Source organism: Esox lucius, chromosome 8 (assembly GCF_011004845.1).
Source record: "Esox lucius isolate fEsoLuc1 chromosome 8, fEsoLuc1.pri, whole genome shotgun sequence".
Lineage (NCBI taxonomy): Eukaryota > Metazoa > Chordata > Actinopteri > Esociformes > Esocidae > Esox > Esox lucius.
In genome coordinates, this window is record NC_047576.1 from 444209 (window position 1) to 461888 (window position 17680).

Genomic DNA, 17680 nt, shown 5'->3' on the forward strand with positions numbered 1-17680 from the left:
CATGTGTAATAACATTACAGCCCCACCATATTAGCCTAACCATGTGTAATAACATTACAGCTTCACCATATTACAGCCTAACCATGTGTAATAACATTACAGACTAACACTATTTTACACTGTCCGTCTTCCTTGTCTCGCCTTAAGCTAGTCCAAAATGCATTTGCTAGGTTTTGAACTGGTACAAAAAAGAAAGTATCACTCCTGTACTGGCCTCTCTCCACTGGCTACCCGTTAAATATAGGATTTATTTGAAGGTTATTTTATTTGTTTTTAATGCCCTACATGGATCAGAACCCTCCTATATGTCAGACCTCCTTAGCCAGCCCTCTTCCTCAAGGACCCTTAGGTCATCCAACAAACTGCTTTTGTGTGTTCCACGGTCACCTCTGAAGGTTAAAGGAGATCTTGCATTTTCTGTTACTGCTCCAAAGTTGTGGAACAGCCTACCTTTATATATTAGGTCTTCTACTAGTAGCAACATTTTTAAATCCCACCTTAAGACCTAGCTTTTTTCTTTAACATTTGAGTCAGTAGATGGGTAGGAATTGTTTATGTCTGTGATGTCCTTTGTATTCAATTTTTTTTAGATGCACCTGTATAAGTAGAAACCCAATCATCCTAATTTGAGAGTGAGTGGTTTTGATGACATGGGGCACAAAATGGCTCATAAACATACATGAGGTGTTCAAACTTTAGGAGATATGTCCTAGTTAAACACCTTGACAACCCGTGGCCAGAGGCACCCCCAATATTACAGACAGGTCAATGTGACCTCCCTGGAAAAGAGTGAACATCGTGACCCAGGCGACCCCAATATACAGTACAAACATACGCAGTTGCCTGTGGCCACAAATTCCGGAACAAATGTTTAAGTAGAAGAAATCCACTGTGAAACTCCAATAACAATGATTACAAATCCTAAACGATTTTATTTTATTAGAGTGGCAATAAAACAGCATATATTCCAATACAACTAAATTGTTATCAGAAACAAAACAATTGATTACCGTTTTTTTCTTTTACATTTTTAACACTTAAACATAACTAAATATTGTCAAATGAACTTGAGTTCTGTGCTTATGTTGCTAAGGCACCAAGTCTTTATAGAAGAGAGATGGGCAACGAATTTGTTCTAACTGGCCGCCGCACATGAGATACAGTAATGAGGTACTGCGAACATTTCAGTGATCGCAGCTGATTTTCAGTGTCCTTTCCCGGCTGTAGAACATAATAGGTGTACGTCTGTTTTTTCCCCCTTGTCTTTGACATCCGTATATATATTCAAAAACATGAACAATGTAGCCTGTTCTTGAACCTTGCCATCAGCAGGTTCATGTCCCTCAGTTTTTTGGACACGTCCCTCAACCTTTGTCTTTGAACATTGTGGTTTTTAATTATGGTCTGCGTTCGCGTTTTGGATTAGAATGCAACCTTCTCCCGACCCGTAACACAGGAAAAATAGGGGACAGTTGCTATGGAAACGCATAAATTGTCGGTTTAAATGTCTTTGTTGTACTCCGTTTTACTGCCTAGTTTAATACGGACGTTTCATCTAGTAGAATAAACACACGTAGCAGCCAACGTGGTGGTTGCTCTGCCACTCTCCGTTCAGTTCACGTTATTGCCATGACGCACATGTGTACATATTGCCAAAGTACATATTGCTAACACAAAACTTACTGGGAGGATTTTGAGGTAGGTGTACTTCCATCATGTGGCCAGACAGTGGTGATGTTGTACAGTACACCGATGCGTTTCTTTAGAAACTTTGTAGATGTCAGATGCTGCGCAAAACAGTCCTGAGAAAATACTTTTATACGAAGAAAGCGATTCCCGCGTTGATAGTTAGTTAGATCTGAAATATGTTATTGAATCAAATGTTCTGGTATTTATTCCAGGCTTAAAAGTAGAGGAAAACTTGGCTTTGTCCTGACAGCTCCATCATGTTCCTCCCGCGCCTCTACCGGTCATCCCAGGTTGTTCTGTAATCCATTATCTACATTGGCAGACGACTGACTCCACAGGTTAATAGTTAGCAATGCTAGCGTTTCCCTTGTTTTGTAAACGGCGGTTTTCTTTCAGGCGCTAAGTTGCTAAGTTGTTCTACATACTTCAGGAAAAGAGACGAATATGAAGAATGCATAAATTGGAAATCTGTGCGCGTCAACCAGGCAAGCCAAGAAGAAAGATCATTTTCAACGAGTTGAAATCCCAGGTAACGCTGATACTATTGGAAACGATGAACGCAGTTCTGTATCAAGTTTGCCTCTACCCTGAATTATTCAAGCAAACCATTGTTATGACAGAATGTTTTATTTTGTTTTCAAATGTAACGTTAATACCGTAGTGTTTTTTTTAAAAACTATTTTCTTCTGGCCGTCCTATGTAGCTATCTCTTTAGTTGTGGGAAAAAATAGGTATTTGACTGCTGTTTTGTAGCTAGCCTAGTTAGCTTCTGTAGCTTGAGGTGCGTAAGACTTAGTTGCCATTGTTGTTGTTGAACATAATCTTCACTGACTAGCTACGCTAGGTAAATACTGTACATCTTATATTGAAAGTAGGCCAGCTATGTTCTGCCAGTTTATTTGTTCAGTTAACTAGCAACGTTATTTCACTACCATTAACTTGACAGATTAACTCACTCTTAATGGGATATTTTAACTATTTACTGTAGTTTACATTAGCTCAACCTTCCATGCTGACAGGTTGTTTAATTCTATCAGCTAAGAGCATTAGCTGAACCGAAGCAGTAATGGGCTAATTTAATACTAGTTCTTTTTTATTGAAAACTTTTTATATATTATTATGAACTCTTTTCCACCTGTCTCCTCAGGTAAGCTGTTATTCTAAGCGGCATGGACATTGCTGGAGATAACAGGAGAGACGCCCGGTATTCTGATGGAGATCATAAACAGTGGCTAATGGACAGACGAGGAGACATGGATCAGAGGAGCCGGGATGGAGTGGAGGGGTGGCGGCTGGTCGAGGTCCTGCTCTCCGGGGGAGCTCCATGGGGGTTCACACTCAAAGGAGGTCGAGAGCACAGAGAGGCTTTGCTGATAACAAAGGTAATTCAACAGATGCACTCCAAGTTCATCTGCATTTTTGTGCACATAAAAGTACCTTCCAAGTTCTGAGCGCATCCACATACCAAAAAATACATTCTGTCACATTTAGTACATTCTTATGTTTCAAATATATCCTTGTCAAAAAGGAAGAGTACCAGTCTGAACTGATTGGCTTCTTCCATGGGGATTTTGACAAAGAATGCTGGACGATGTTGATTCAGTAGTTCATCTGAAGGCTTGACCATACAGCAGCCTGTTCTTGGAGTGTGTCTGGGTGGGTGGGGGTGTAAAACAGGAACAGGATTTCCCAGCTCTGCTGTTTCTCTCTGCATGAAGTCGTATTCCTCTGTAAGTGTTTTTTTGTCTGGCTGCCATGTCTGTTTCTGTCCATTCAGCATGTCTGCCTGTCAGTAACCTAGTGATGGCCATACGAGGCTTCATTACAGTTCTTCTAGCAGCAGGATATTATGCTATCAGCGCTAACTCAGATTACATTTTTCAAAAGAAAAGCCATCATTGAAATGTATAAGGCAATATAGTAAAACATTTAGTCTGTCCATTTTATGTAATGTATTTTCCAATGCTATTTTTGTCTGTTCTTTTTTCTGACTAGATTTAACTATATTGCCTTATAAAGTTCAATGATGGGTTTTATTGTGAGAGAAAATCAGTGCTGCCAGCATAATATCCTGCTGCTAAAATAACGCTAATGAAGCCTTGTTTGGCCATCACTACAGTCACCCAGTGGTTGTGCAGTTCACCCTATTCCCCATAAAAAGAAAATGTTGTGAAAACATTTAACAGATATCAATCAAGTCGGGAAGGAGAGAATAAAGCATTCTTGTAAAGTAAAAGAGAAATCCAGAGATCAGAATGAGACCAGGTGATACGTATGTCCAGAATGAGACCAGGTGATATGTATGTTCAGAATGAGACCAGGTGATATGTATGTTCAGAATGAGACCAGGTGATATGTATGTTCAGAATGAGACCAGGTGATATGTATGTTCAGAATGAGACCAGGTGATATGTATGTTCAGAATGAGACCAGGTGATATGTATGTTCAGAATGAGACCAGGTGATATGTATGTTCAGAATGAGACCAGGTGATATGTATGTTCAGAATGAGACCAGGTGATACGTATGTTCAGAATGAGACCAGGTGATACGTATGTCCAGAATGAGGCCAGGTACAGTCTGCATACCCTGGCAGAAATTGGGAAATTCTGGCATTGATTTTGAAAATATGACTGATCATGCAAAATAACTGTCTTTTATTTAAGGATAGTGATCATATGAAACCATTTATTATCACATAGTTGTTTGGCTCCTTTTTAAATCATAATGATAACAGCAATCATCCAAATGGCCCTGATCAAAAGTTTACATAACCTTGAATGTTTGGCCTTGTTACAGACACACAAGGTGACACACACAGGTGAAAATGGCAATTAAAGGTGAATTTACCCTACCTGTGGCTTTTTAAATTACAATTAGTGTCTGTGTATAAATAGTTTGTTAGCTCTCACGTGGATGCAGCCGGCTAGATACTGAGCAATGGGGAGCAGAAAAGAAAAGTCAAAAGACCTGTGTAACAAGGTCTTTTGACTTTTATATACTTTATAAAGTTAAGGATATAAAAAGATAACCAAGATAGCCTTGCAAATGCAAGGCTACTGTTTAATCACTTAAGATTTCAGGGATCTTTTGATACCAAGCCAAGGTCAGGTAGACCAAGAAAGATTTCAGCCAAAACTGCCAGAAGAATTGTTTGGCATACAAAGAAAAACCCACAGGTAACCTCAGGAGAAATACAGGCTGCTCTGGAAAAAGACGGTGTGGTTATTTCACAGAGCACAATACAATGATACATGAACAAAAATGAGCTGCATGGTCAAGTTGCCAGAAAGAAGCCTTTACCACGCCAATGCTACAAAAAAGCCTGGTTACAATATGCCCAAAAATACCTTGACACGCCTCACAGTTTTGGCACACTGTAATTTGGAGTGCTGAGATCAAAATAGAGCTTTATGGTCAACCATAAGCGCTATGTTTAAAGAGCGGTCAACAAGGCCTATATTGGACAGAATACCATCCCCACTGTGAAGCATGGTGGTGGCTCACTGATGTTATGGGGGATGTGTGAGCTCTAAAGGCATGGAGAATTTTGTGAAAATGTATGGCAAGATGAATGCAGCATGTTGTCAGAAAATACTGGCAGACAATTTGCATTCTTCTGCATGAAAGCTCCGCATGGGATGCTCTTGGACAGAACGACAATAACCCAAAGCACAAGACCAAGTAGACCCTCCACTGTTTACAGCTGAAAAAGGTGATGGTTCTGGAGTGGCCATCACAGTCTCCTGACCTCAATATCATCAAGCCACTCTGGGGAGATCTCAAATGTGCCGTTCATACAAGATGACCAAAGACGTTGCATGACCTGGAGGCATTTTGCCAGCACAAATGGGCAGCTATACCACCTGTAAGAATTCGAGGCCTCGTAGGCAACTGTTACAAAAGACTGTATGCTGTCATTGATGCTAAAGGGGACAATGCAGAGTATTAAGAACTAAGGGTATGCAGACTTTTCTTTGTTGCCATGTTTTGTTTTATGATTGTGCCGTTCTGTTATGACCTACAGTAGAATGTAAATCCCATAAGAAATAAAAAACATGTTTTGCCTGCTCACTTATGTTTTCTTTACATATGGTACATATATTACCAATTCTCCAAGGGTATGCAAACTTTTGAGCACAACTGTATGTCCAGAATGAGACCAGGTAATATGTATGTCCACAATAGGTTGCCTCTGTGTGATCTGCTGCTTATGTTGCCAAATCATCATGAGATTCCATTCCAAAGAGGTCTGATTGGTCACTAAGGCTAACTCGGCTTTAAGTCTCTGATGGGCAAAGTCAGAGGTGACCGATTAAGGAGGGCATTGAAAAACACGCCAGAGCTGACAGGTTCAATCACAGGGTGAAGGAGGGCTTTGAACAACACCACAGAGGCGACGGGTTAAGAAGGAGGGCATTGAAAAGCACAGGAACCTGTTGTAATCTGACTGTGCATGTTCACGTTCACAGTGTCTTGCAGTCTTATTAATGGCATTGTTAATCTAAATGTTCATATGATCCTAATGTGACACTGTCTGTGGTGAGTTGGTTTTTTAAGGAGGTACTGTCTCCTGAAGAAACAGATCCTGTTGGTACCAAGCCAGATCATCTCCCTAAGAACTGGATCCCGTTCTAAAATCAGACTTTTGTGTTGGTACTGTTCTAAATATTCCACTGTGATGTGTGTGTTAGTTTAAGCTGCATGTTAATGATTGGCCAGGAAAGACCTTGCTAGTTAGTTTTAGGGGGCATTGCAGCTGTTCTGATAGGTATGTGTCTGTTTTATCTGCTTGCTTTTTGTCCTCCTCTCTGTATCGGCCCAAATGGGTCTGAAGTTGAGCGGTTCATCTCAGCAGATGAGTTGGGCAAATTAGGGCTCAGTCAGAACCCAGAACAGGGGCCTGGGGGTCTCAGCTCCTACCTGCCCTGTTTGACTGTCCATACTGTAGCTGAGGAATATGTCCATGTTAGCAGAATTATTTTAGTAAAGTTGAAGAGCTTATGGTGAGGTGGGTCTAAAATTGTAGTTTTAAAGCCACCAGCTAAGCGTAGCATATTAGACTGTGATGTTGGCAATGGTCGTCTTGGAAGGAGTTTTAGAACAGCTCTGGTCTAGCTTTAAGCTCTGGTCTAGCTTTGTTCTTTTGAGATCTAGTACAGCTTTGTTGTTTTAGCTCTAGTACAGCTTTTTTGTTTGGGCTCTAGTGCAGCTTTGTCATTTGAGCTCTTGAACAGCTTTGTCATTTGAGTTTTGAGTTGTCTCGGCTCCAGGGGACCATAAGAGAGAATGTCTGTCACACTTCAATGCGTTGTGGCCTGGTGACAGAACGTTAATTTTTTACTGGTTTCCCCCGGTCTCCTGAGTATCACCATACTGTTTAATATACAGTTAATAAGCCCAGCTTCATGCTCAGAGGCACATGGTATACTTCCTGGGGGGTTGTTATTTGTTGTGGAACGTTTTCTACTTTTTATCACATAGAAAGGACGGCAAATTGAGTGATGCACTTTGATTCAGTTGATGTGATACCTTAAGCCTAATCATATTCCGCAGAAACTAAAATCAATAGTATGGCGTCCCATTTTGACATCACTTTGTGGCTTTAAAGCCGCTGTCCAGGGTGACACATCACCAAACATTCCAGCCAATACGGCTCTTGGTGTGCATCCTTTATACAGTTGAATGTGTGGACAGTTTGAGTTGTGCTGAGGATTTGAAGATGTCAAGAGTCCAGAATTCCAGAACACTGTGTGAACATCTGGGACTCCTACAACCTAGAAGCATTAGAGCCATGAGTCTGGTGTTGCCAACAATCATTAAGGAACACCTTTGAAATAAATGAATGACATGTGCTACACTAGTTGTCCCGTGGTTGTGGCCAAGCATCACAAAGCCTTGTGAATTAAAATAAAAAACATATTGTAGCCGGTAGAATGTCACTTTGACCTGATGCTTATGGTAAGGCAGTGTGACGCTCTATGCAGAAAATGTCCTGTGTGAATGTTCTGTAGTTTTGGCTTAGCTCTGTGATCTCAGAATGGTAGTTCCGGAGAGCTGTGCGTCCTTGTTGTAGTTTAGCTTGATTGGGAGTAATAGGGTTGAGATAGATAGATAAATATAATGTGCATCACGTCAATGCATCCCTAAATTCATCCTCTAAATATATTCTCTATATACACTGCTCAAATAAATTAAGGGAACATGTAATCATAACAGTATAACACCAAGTCAATGAAACTTCAGGGATATCAATCTTTCCATGTTTTGTTGCAAATGAAAGTGACAACAGGTGCCCTGGAGAGGCAACAGCAAGACCACCCCAAAAAAGGAATGGTTTTGCATGTGGTGGTCACAGACATTTGCTGTCTTATCTTTCCTGACTGATTCTTCTCTAGTTTTGGGTTTTGTCACTACTTGTAGTGTGTCAATGTCAACTTAATTTATAAAGCATATTTAAAACAACTGTCGTTGACCAAAGTGCTGTACAGGGTAAAATCTAAATATACAAAATATTTGAAATGTACAGGTAAAACATTTACGTATGTACACAAGAAACAGACAAAATAGCAGCGCAGACATTTGATGCCAACTCAGCTAGGATTAAAATCCAGAGTAAAAAGGTGCATCTTTAGCAGTGACTTAAAAGTGTATATAGTCTGGGCGTTTCCAATATGCAGTGGTAAGCTATTCCAGAGGATGGGACCTCCCACCGTGAATGCTCGATCCCCTCTAGTTTTTAGCCTGGCTTTTGGGACAACTAAAAGTAACTGGTTAGCTGACCTCAGTGCTCGGGCTGGAGAATGACGATGTACTAGTTCAGACAGATATAAAGGGGCCAATCCTTTTAAAACCTTATAGACAAGCATTAAAATCTTAAAGTCAGTCCTGAAACCAACAGGAAGCGAATGGAGGCCAAAATTGGTGTTATGTGCTCCCGTTTTTTTTATACTGGTTAAAAGTCCAGCTAGTAGCATTTTGTACTAGCTGGAGCCGATTTAGGGTTTTCTGATCTACCCCCAAGTACAAGAAATTACAGTAATCCAGCCGAGACATAATAAATGCATGGATAACTATCTCAAAATCCCTCAGAGACAGATAGCCCTTAACCTTTGCCAAAAGTCTTAGCTGAAAGAAGCTAGATTTCACTACTAGACTAATATGCTTATCGAATTTGAAGGAGCTATCAAAGATAACAGAGATTCTTAACAAACGGTCTACTATGAGAGGCTAGATGGCCCAGGGTACCAAGAGGATCACCCAGCAACTTACCTCTGTCATTTAAATTAAGAAAGTTTAGCGCCAACTAGATTTTGATGTCCTTTAGGCAGTCTAAAACATTGCAAAGCAATGAAAGGAGATATTGTGTTTCTTAAAAATGGACCCCAAGGGCAAGTGTGAGGCTGTGCCTGCAGCCCATTCAGGTTGCATAGGTAGTCCAGCTCCTCAAGGATGGCACATCCATATGTGCCGTTGCAAGAAGGTTTGCTGTGTCTCCCAGTAAAGTCTCAAGAGCATGGAGGAAATACCAGAAGATGGGCCGTTACACAAGGAGAGCTGGACAGGGCATCATAGAATGGGATAAACCCAGCAGCAGGACCGCTATCTGCTCCTGTGTGAGGAGGAACAAGTGGAGTACTGCCAGAGCCCTACAAAATGACCTCCAGCAGGCTACTGGTGTGCATATTTCTAACCAAATTGTCCGAAACCGACTCCATGAGGGTGGCATGTGGGCCCGACATCCTCTAGTGGGACCTCTGTTCACAGCCCAGCACCTAGCAGCTCAATTGGCGTTCGTCAGAGAACACCAGAATTGGCAGGTCTGCCACTGGCGCCCCATTCACAGATGAGAGCAGGTTCACACTGAGCACATGTGACAGACATGAGTCTGGAGACGCCGTGGTGAACATTATGGTGCCTGCAACATCATCCAGCATGATCAGTTTGGCGATGGCTCAGTGATGGTCAGGGGAGGCATATCCTTGGTGGTTCGCACAGACCTCCACATGCTAGCCAACGGTTCCCTGACTGCTGTTAGGTACTGGGATGAAATCCTCAGACCCATCATCAGACCTTACGCTGTGGGCCCTGGGTTCCAATTGAATCCAATTGAGAACCTCTGGGACGTTATGTATTGGTGCATCCGACGCTGCCAAGTAGCGACACAGATTGTCCAGGACCCCATCTGCCGTCACATCAGGAGCATGCCCAGATGTTGTCTGGAGTGCATACAGGCACGTGGGGCCATACACACTACTGGGTCACATTATGAGTTGTTGTGATGAAATTCACACAAGTTGGAACAGCCTGAGATTTGAATTGTTTACTTAGATTTTCGGTGTGTGTTTGAATCCAGCCCTCAGTCAGTTGGTGATTTTGGTTTCCACTGACCGTTGTTACGTCAATTTGTTCTCAATATGTTGTGTTCTCCCTGAAGACCTGAAGCCGATTAGAATAGTAGGATGCTGCATCTGGGATAAATTTACCTTGGATTAAACATCCTGGCCTAATGAGTGTTGTAATGCAGATCTCCAGCTGCCTTTAATTACAGAGGCGAGGGATGTACCTAAAGTAGATACTAAGATTGAACCAACTACATCTATCAAAAAGGCCAGTTCCCACTGCCTGTCAGAGTAGCAGTGCTGATCTGGTTAGTTGTTCCTTTTAGATTATATTGAATAACACTAGATTAGATTCAACTTAGCATTGAACTGCACAATTGCAGTGCAACTACATGCAATTAGCATCTAACCAAAAATGCAAATAGAGGAGGGCAGCAAATGTACAAGTATTACATATACACTCACCTAAAGGATTATTAGGAACACCTGTTCAATTTCTCATTAATGCAATTATCTAATCAACCAATCACATGGCAGTTGCTTCAATGCATTTAGGGGTGTGGTCCTGGTCAAGACAATCTCCTGAACTCCAAACTGAATGTCAGAATGGGAAAGAAAGGTGATTTAAGCAATTTTGAGCGTGGCATGGTTGTTGGTGCCAGACAGGCCGGTCTGAGTATTTCACAATCTGCTCAGTTACTGGAATTTTGACGCACAACCATTTCTAGGGTTTACAAAGAATGGTGTGAAAAGGGAAAAACATCCAGTATGCGGCATTCTTGTGGGCAAAAATGCCTTGTTGATGCTAGAGGTCAGAGTAGAATGGGCCGACTGATTCAAGCTGATAGAAGAGCAACTTTGAAAGGAAAAGGAGGCTACAATTTGCACAAGCTCACCACAATTGGACAGTTGAAGACTGGAAGAATGTTGCCTGGTCTGATGAGTCTCGATTTCTGTTGAGACATTCAGGTTATAGAGTCAGAATTTGGCGTAAACAGAATGAGAACATGGATCCATCATGCCTTGTTACCACTGTGCAGGCTGGTGGTGGTGTTGTAATGGTGTGGGGATGTTTTCTTGGCACACTTTTGGCCCCTTAGTGCCAATTAGGGCTGTCAACGAATATTCTAAATTTGAATATATATTAGAAAAGTAAAAAAAAAAACGAATTTCGAAGGTGAATATTAATATTCCAATTTTTTAAATAATATGGGGAAAAAAATTCGCGGTGGCAGAGGTTGTCTGGCTGTCTGCTTTGCCAGTGGGCGCGCTAGCGTGCCTGACGGTACAGATCCATATGTCCGACACAACTGAAGCGTGGTGTCGCGACGTCATACAGCCATGGTTGATGCTCCACGCCCCTGACCAGCAGCTGATTGGATGAACGCGTGATGTGGGTCTGGCTACTCGAGAATTTCAACAGTGTCATGGCGACTCATTGAGAATACGATCTCGTATTTTACAAAAATAGTTCACTGAAACGTGTTTCTGAAAACATTTTAAGCGAGAAATAGGCCATGCAGTTGCTGAATCTGTCTTCATTTCAGCTCAACAAAGGTTAGTTTGAAAGATATTTGTCTACTTCTACTGGATACTCTACAACTGTGAAACTTCCATTAATGTTAATATCTGTTTCAATCACTGAATGAAGCCTGCTATGTTTGGGACAATAGTCGTGACCTTATATTGCTTGCACAAAACTCTTGATCAGCATTCAAAATGTGTTTATTGTTCATTTTAAACCGTTATTGCGCAGAGAGCGTGAGGGCGAGAGAGAGAAAGTGCTTGAGCGAGCGAGACAGCCCTAGTGCCAATTGGGCATGGTTTAAATGCCACGGCCTACCTGAGCATTGTTTCTGACCATGTCCATCCCTTTATGACCACCATGTACCCATCCTCTGATGGCTACTTCCAGCAGGATAATGCACCATGTCACAAAGCTTGAATCATTTCAAATTGGTTTCTTGAACATGACAATGAGTTCACTGTACTGAAATGGCCCCCACAGTCACCAGATCTCAACCCAATAGAGCACCTTTGGGAAGTCCAGTTGCAGAAAGAGGGGCTGACCCCCTGGTCATGGAGTTTGTTGACTAGCCTAGAGGGTATGACAGTGTTGAATGCTGAGCTAAAGTCTTTGAATAGCATTCTCACAGGTGTTGGTTTTGTCCAGGCAGAGTGTAAAGCCGTGGAGATGGTGTCCTCTGTAGACCTGTTTGACCAGTAGGCAAACTGGTAGGGATCCAGTGTTGGGGGGAGACAGGACTTAAGGTGGGCCAAGACCAGTCTTTCAAAGCACTTCATGATGGTGGGGGTGAGTGCAACCGGACGGTAGTCATTCAGGCTAGACTCGGTTGACTGCTTCGTTACTGGCACAATGGTTGTGGTCTTGAAGCACGTTGGGACTACTGCCTGGGCCAGTGACATGTTGAGAATGTCGGCAAGCTGCCCAGCACATGCTCTGAGCACACGTCTCGGGACGCCATCAGGACCAGCAGCCTTGCATGCATTCATGTCAGGATTCGGAGTTGTAGTGGAAGTGTTCCTCGGTCCACAGTTTGATGCCCCTTTTCAGTAAGTTGTAGGCCTCCACATCACTGGATCTGTAAGCAGCTTTGTTTGCCTTAAGCAGTTGTTGGACCTCTGTTCATCCTCTGCTGCTGGTTGGGGAAGGACTTTATTAGTTTATGGGTGGTGACATTGTTGGTGCAGATGTTGATGTAATCCAGAACGGAGGAAGCATATGTTTCAATGTCCGTATGGGAGTCAAGGGTGGCTTGAGTGGCAATCAAACTCCAGTCTGTGTGTTGAAACTGGTGTTGTAGAAGTGAGTCTGACCCTTCTGGCCACACTTTGTCTGTCCTCACTGATGGTTTCCTCACTGATGTTTAATGAGGGGTAAATACCTGGAGTCTGACCCCAGGTGTGGGAGGGCAATGGCACTGTAAGCCTTGAATGTTTGTGTACACATGGTGTAGTGTATTGTCTCCTTTGGTGGGGCAGGAGACATTTTGGTGGAATTTGGTAAAAACAGTATTCAGATTTGAATGTTTGAAACCCGGGCCTGTTCAGCCGGCCCTTACAGCATCAGCAATGAACTACATGGGAAGTAGTTGGATCAAAGATGAACAGTTTGTCACTACTCAGTGAGAGAGATTATTCTTTGTAGCTGCAAAGACCTCAAACATGTTGACACGTTTGGGATGTCATGCAACGTTGTAGTCCGGTGGCAAACGTCCCTTTTGCCTGTGATTCAGTAAACCGGTAGTACCCGCTCTACCTATACAAGCCCACATTGAAGGACTATGCACCCTGTGTTGTGCTGAGCATCGACTGATGGACCTTCAGCACTACATCTAACTTTGACAGGCCACTACAGCATATTCCTATGGCAGGCCACTACAGCATATTCCTATGGCAGGCCACTACAGCATATTCCTATGGCAGGCCACTACAGCATATTCCTATGGCAGGCCACTACAGCTACATTAATTCCACCAAAAAGGTTTTACAATAATAACATTTCAAAATGAGCCTTTCTAAATAGGTTTAAAATGTTAAATGTTTGGTTTGACAGAAGGAGTTCACCCCAGACAGGCACTGAAAGGCATTGACAGTTTTAGGAAATGTCTGTATAATGTCTGAGCTTTGTTGACCTATGGATATGGTATTCCTGAAACAGGCATTAGATGGCTTGTGGTCTATTTCTGGGTTAGTTGGCTTTATTTGCCAAATAAACAAATTAACTATAGAAAGTATTGGCTTTTTCATTTTACCCCCTGTATTGAAACCAAACCCAGGCCCGAGACCATGATACATACCAAACCCCTGTACTGAAACCAAACCCAGGCCCGAGACCATGATATATACCGAACCCCTGTACTGAAACCAAACCCAGGCCCGAGACCATGATACATACCGAACCTTGGCTTTGGTGAAACGTGACACCCCTAGTAAACAGCCCAGTGTGTTCATGAGGGGTTGTCTCTCTCTACTCTCTCTGGTGTTGGATCTCATATTTGTTTGGTCCCGTCTGTTAGGCTGCTAGCTCTCACTGTGTGAATAATCATAAGCATATGAGGGTTGAGCAATAGTGTATTTTTGGGGAAAACACTGATTCAAGATTTGTTTTACTAACAAAATCTAATTTAGATGATACACTGATGAAGGGCCATTTGCACTGAATACATGAATTAGTCTATAGGCCCAAATAGAATGTTTTTGTGCATATGATTAGCAATCTAGTTTGTGTTTTGAGCTGCCACTTCCTCTGTGGGTGCAAGCAAATCAGTCTTGAGCCAAAATGGAACATTCTGGATCCTATTGTATGTCCTGAACATGGTAGATGGTAGATTTTTCATGTTCTTTTGACATAAGAAGGAAAATGGTTCAATTCATGTCATAACATTTCATCCATGTCTCTTTCTGTCCAATGGTGTTGTTCTTTTGTTAGTGGATCACTGCCTTATTCAAACTTTCTCTTACATTTTTAGCCCATGTTGTCACAGATCCACTGGCCTCAACCACTACGTGACATTAAAGGCTCTGATAGTTATTTTCTCTCTTTCATGTCTCTTTTTGAACCTGTAGGTCTAAATTAAAGACTGAAAAGGTCTATGATATTGAAGACCATCTGACAGAGAAACACAGCATTGTTCCAACCTGATAAACAATCTGGTTCTAATTAAAATTCTTCCCATTCCTCCCATGCTGTTAGATCTTGGTGGACTTTGTGTCAGTAACGCTCAATAATCCTGTTCCACATGTACCTCAACCCAATACTGCTGTTTTTCTGCACATTTTTGTTCTTAACAAATGGTTTTTCATTACTTTTTAATCCTGGCCTGGCCGTGGAGAGTAACTCCCCATACTATCCTAAAATTCAAACAGGTCTAGCGCATCAAAAATCTGAGAAATGTTTTGTCTTGATAGATTAGATAAAGAAGTTATCCTCTCAGCTGGTTATTACACTGTTGAGGGTATCTGCAATTATTTTAAAACAAAAATCCCAAATATTCAAGGACTATTTTAGATTACTGATTAAAGGTAATTCAGACAGTAGGAAGACAAATCTAGCTAGGAGTCAGCATTTGACACGCCTCCAGCAGAGCATTCTGAGTTGCTAGGAGTCCAGCACCTGGTGCTGTGTGTCATGACTCATGTGCAAATTGAGTTGTAAGAAATGTAAATACTCTAATAGAAATAAATGAATCTTCTGTTAACCTCTGGCTCAAGAGAGAAAACCTATCCCCAGCTGGATGTTATGAGCCATAACCGAGAATTGCAGAAGCATATTTAATACAGAATACTTTTTTGGTATTGTAATATCTATTTCTGAAATTCAACACTACTGTTTTTTGCTCCTTGGGGTTTAAGGCCGGGTGTCTCTGTAAAAGCACTTTGTGACAACTGCTGTTGTAAAAAGGGCTTTATAAATACATTTGATTGATTGAAATTTGATTGATAAAGCTAGGAGCCTGTCTGTCTCCCTGGGGACGCCTGTGCAGGCTGTCGTCTGTCCCTGGGGACGCCTGTGCAGGCTGTCGTCTGTCCCTGGGGACGCCTGTGCAGGCTGTCGTCTGTCCCTGGGGACGCCTGTGCAGGCTGTCGTCTGTCCCTGGGGACGCCTGTGCAGGCTGTCGTCTGTCCCTGGGGACGCCTGTGCAGGCTGTCGTCTGTCCCTGGGGACGCCTGTGCAGGCTGTCGTCTGTCCCTGGGGACGCCTGTGCAGGCTGTCGTCTGTCCCTGGAGAGAACATCTTAAATTGTTCAGCTCTTAATGTTTTCTACCTGAGGCTGAAGTGCTGTGGAACATCCTTCATGAACCCTGACCTCAGTGATTCCTCTTTTGTTCATTTCGTAGTGGTGGCAACATCACAACATCATGATAGCTGACCCTAGTTAGTTCAAGGGTTATTTTAATTTGGGTTTATTTAGGTTATCTGAATACCTCCCTGTTTGTCCCTTCATGGTTTTTGTGTGGTAGATATCTTGAGTTGGATAAAACATTGACAGTATCCTGATGGGTCAGAAATACTAAATGTCCTCAAATGCTGAAATCAAATCAGGAGTCTGTTTTTGAGGTCTGTGAATTATCTGGAAATAGATATGTCATTACCATTTAAATCATGTGTCTCTGCACTTTCATTTGGCCTTTGTTCTGTAGCACACATGGGTACAACAAATGGCTTAATACACATACAGTGGGGAGAACAAGTATTTGATACACTGCCGATTTTGCAGGTTTTCCTACTTACAAAGCATGTAGAAGTCTGTAATTTTGATCATAGGTACACTTCAAATGTGAGAGACAGAATCTCACATTGTATGATTTTTTAAATAATTAATTAGCATTTTATTGCATGACATAAGTATTTGATCACCTTCCAACCAGTAAGAATTCCGGCTCTCACAGTCCTGTTAGTTTTTCTTTAAGAAGCCCTCCTGTTCTCCACTCATTACCTGTATTAACTGCACCTGTTTGAACATGTTACCTGAATAAAAGACACCTGTCCACACACTCAATCAAACAGACTCCAACCTCTCCACAATGGCTAAGACCAGAGAGCTGTGTAAGGACATCAGGGATAAAATTGTAGACCTGCACAAGGCTGGGTTGGGCTACAGGACAATAGGTAAGCAACTTGGTGAGAAGGCAACAACTGTTGGCGCAATTATTAGATAATGGAAGAAGGTCAAGATGACGGTCAATCTCCCTCGGTCTGGGCCTCCATGCAAGATCTCATGTCGTGGGGCATCAATGATAAGAGGAAGGTGATGGATTAGCCCGGCAGGACCTACACGTCAGGACCTGGTCAATGACCTGAAGAGAGCTGGGACCACAGTCTCAAGGAAAACCATTAGTAACACACTACGCCGTCTTGGATTACAATCCTGCAGCACACGCAAGGTCCCCCTGCTCAAGCCAGTGCATGTCCAGGCCCGTCTGAAGTTTGCCAATGACCATCTGGATGATCCAGAGGAGGAATGGGAGAAGGTCATGTGGTCTGATGAGACAAAAATGTAGCTTTTTGGTCTAAACTCCACTCGCCATGTTTGAAAGGATGAGAACAACCCCAAGAACACCATCCCAACCGTGAAGAATGGAGGTGGAAACATCATTCTTTGGGGATGCTTTTCTGGAAAGGGGACAGGACGACTGCTCCGTATTGAGGGGAGGATGGATGGGGCCATGTATCGTGAGATCTTGGCCAACAACCTCCTTCCCTCAGTAGAAGCATTGAAGATGGTTCGTGGCTGGGTCTTCCAGCATGACAATGACCCAAAACACACAGCCAGGGCAACTAAGGAGTGGCTCCGTAAGAAGCATCTCAAAGGTCCTGGAGTGGCCTAGCCAGTCTCCAAACCTGAACCCAATAGAAAATCTTTGGAGGGAGCTGAAAGTCTGTATTGCCCAGCAACAGCCCCAAAACCTGAAGGATCTGGAAAAGGTCTGTATGGAGGAGTGGGCCAAAATCCCTGCTGCAGTGAGTGCAAACCTGGTCAAGAACTACAGGAAACGTATGATCTCTTTACGGTCTGCTTTGTACTTAACCCTTCTTGTAATGTTACTAATGATGTATGTGAACCCCATTGCATTAAGTCAGGGCCGGCCCGGACCAATTTGGTGCCCTAGGCAAGATTTTAGCT

The 17680-nt window shown here is 42.6% G+C and overlaps 1 protein-coding gene across 4 annotated transcripts in view; it reads left to right on the forward strand.

Moving 5' to 3' along the window:
• The first annotated feature begins 1823 nt into the window (after positions 1–1823).
• The window catches only part of LOC105029426 (protein Shroom2), a 50570-nt gene continuing 34713 nt past the window's right edge, over positions 1824–17680 (forward strand). For 3 of the 4 annotated variants that reach the window (XM_020049238.3, XM_020049239.3, XM_020049240.3), the window contains exons 1-2: positions 1824–2218; positions 2837–3071. In XM_020049238.3, the coding sequence (XP_019904797.3) occupies positions 2859–3071 (213 nt within the window). In that variant the 5' untranslated portion in view covers positions 1824–2218; positions 2837–2858. The remainder of the gene's footprint in view (positions 2219–2836; positions 3072–17680) is intronic. The other variant, XM_013134869.4, reaches the window with a different exon arrangement.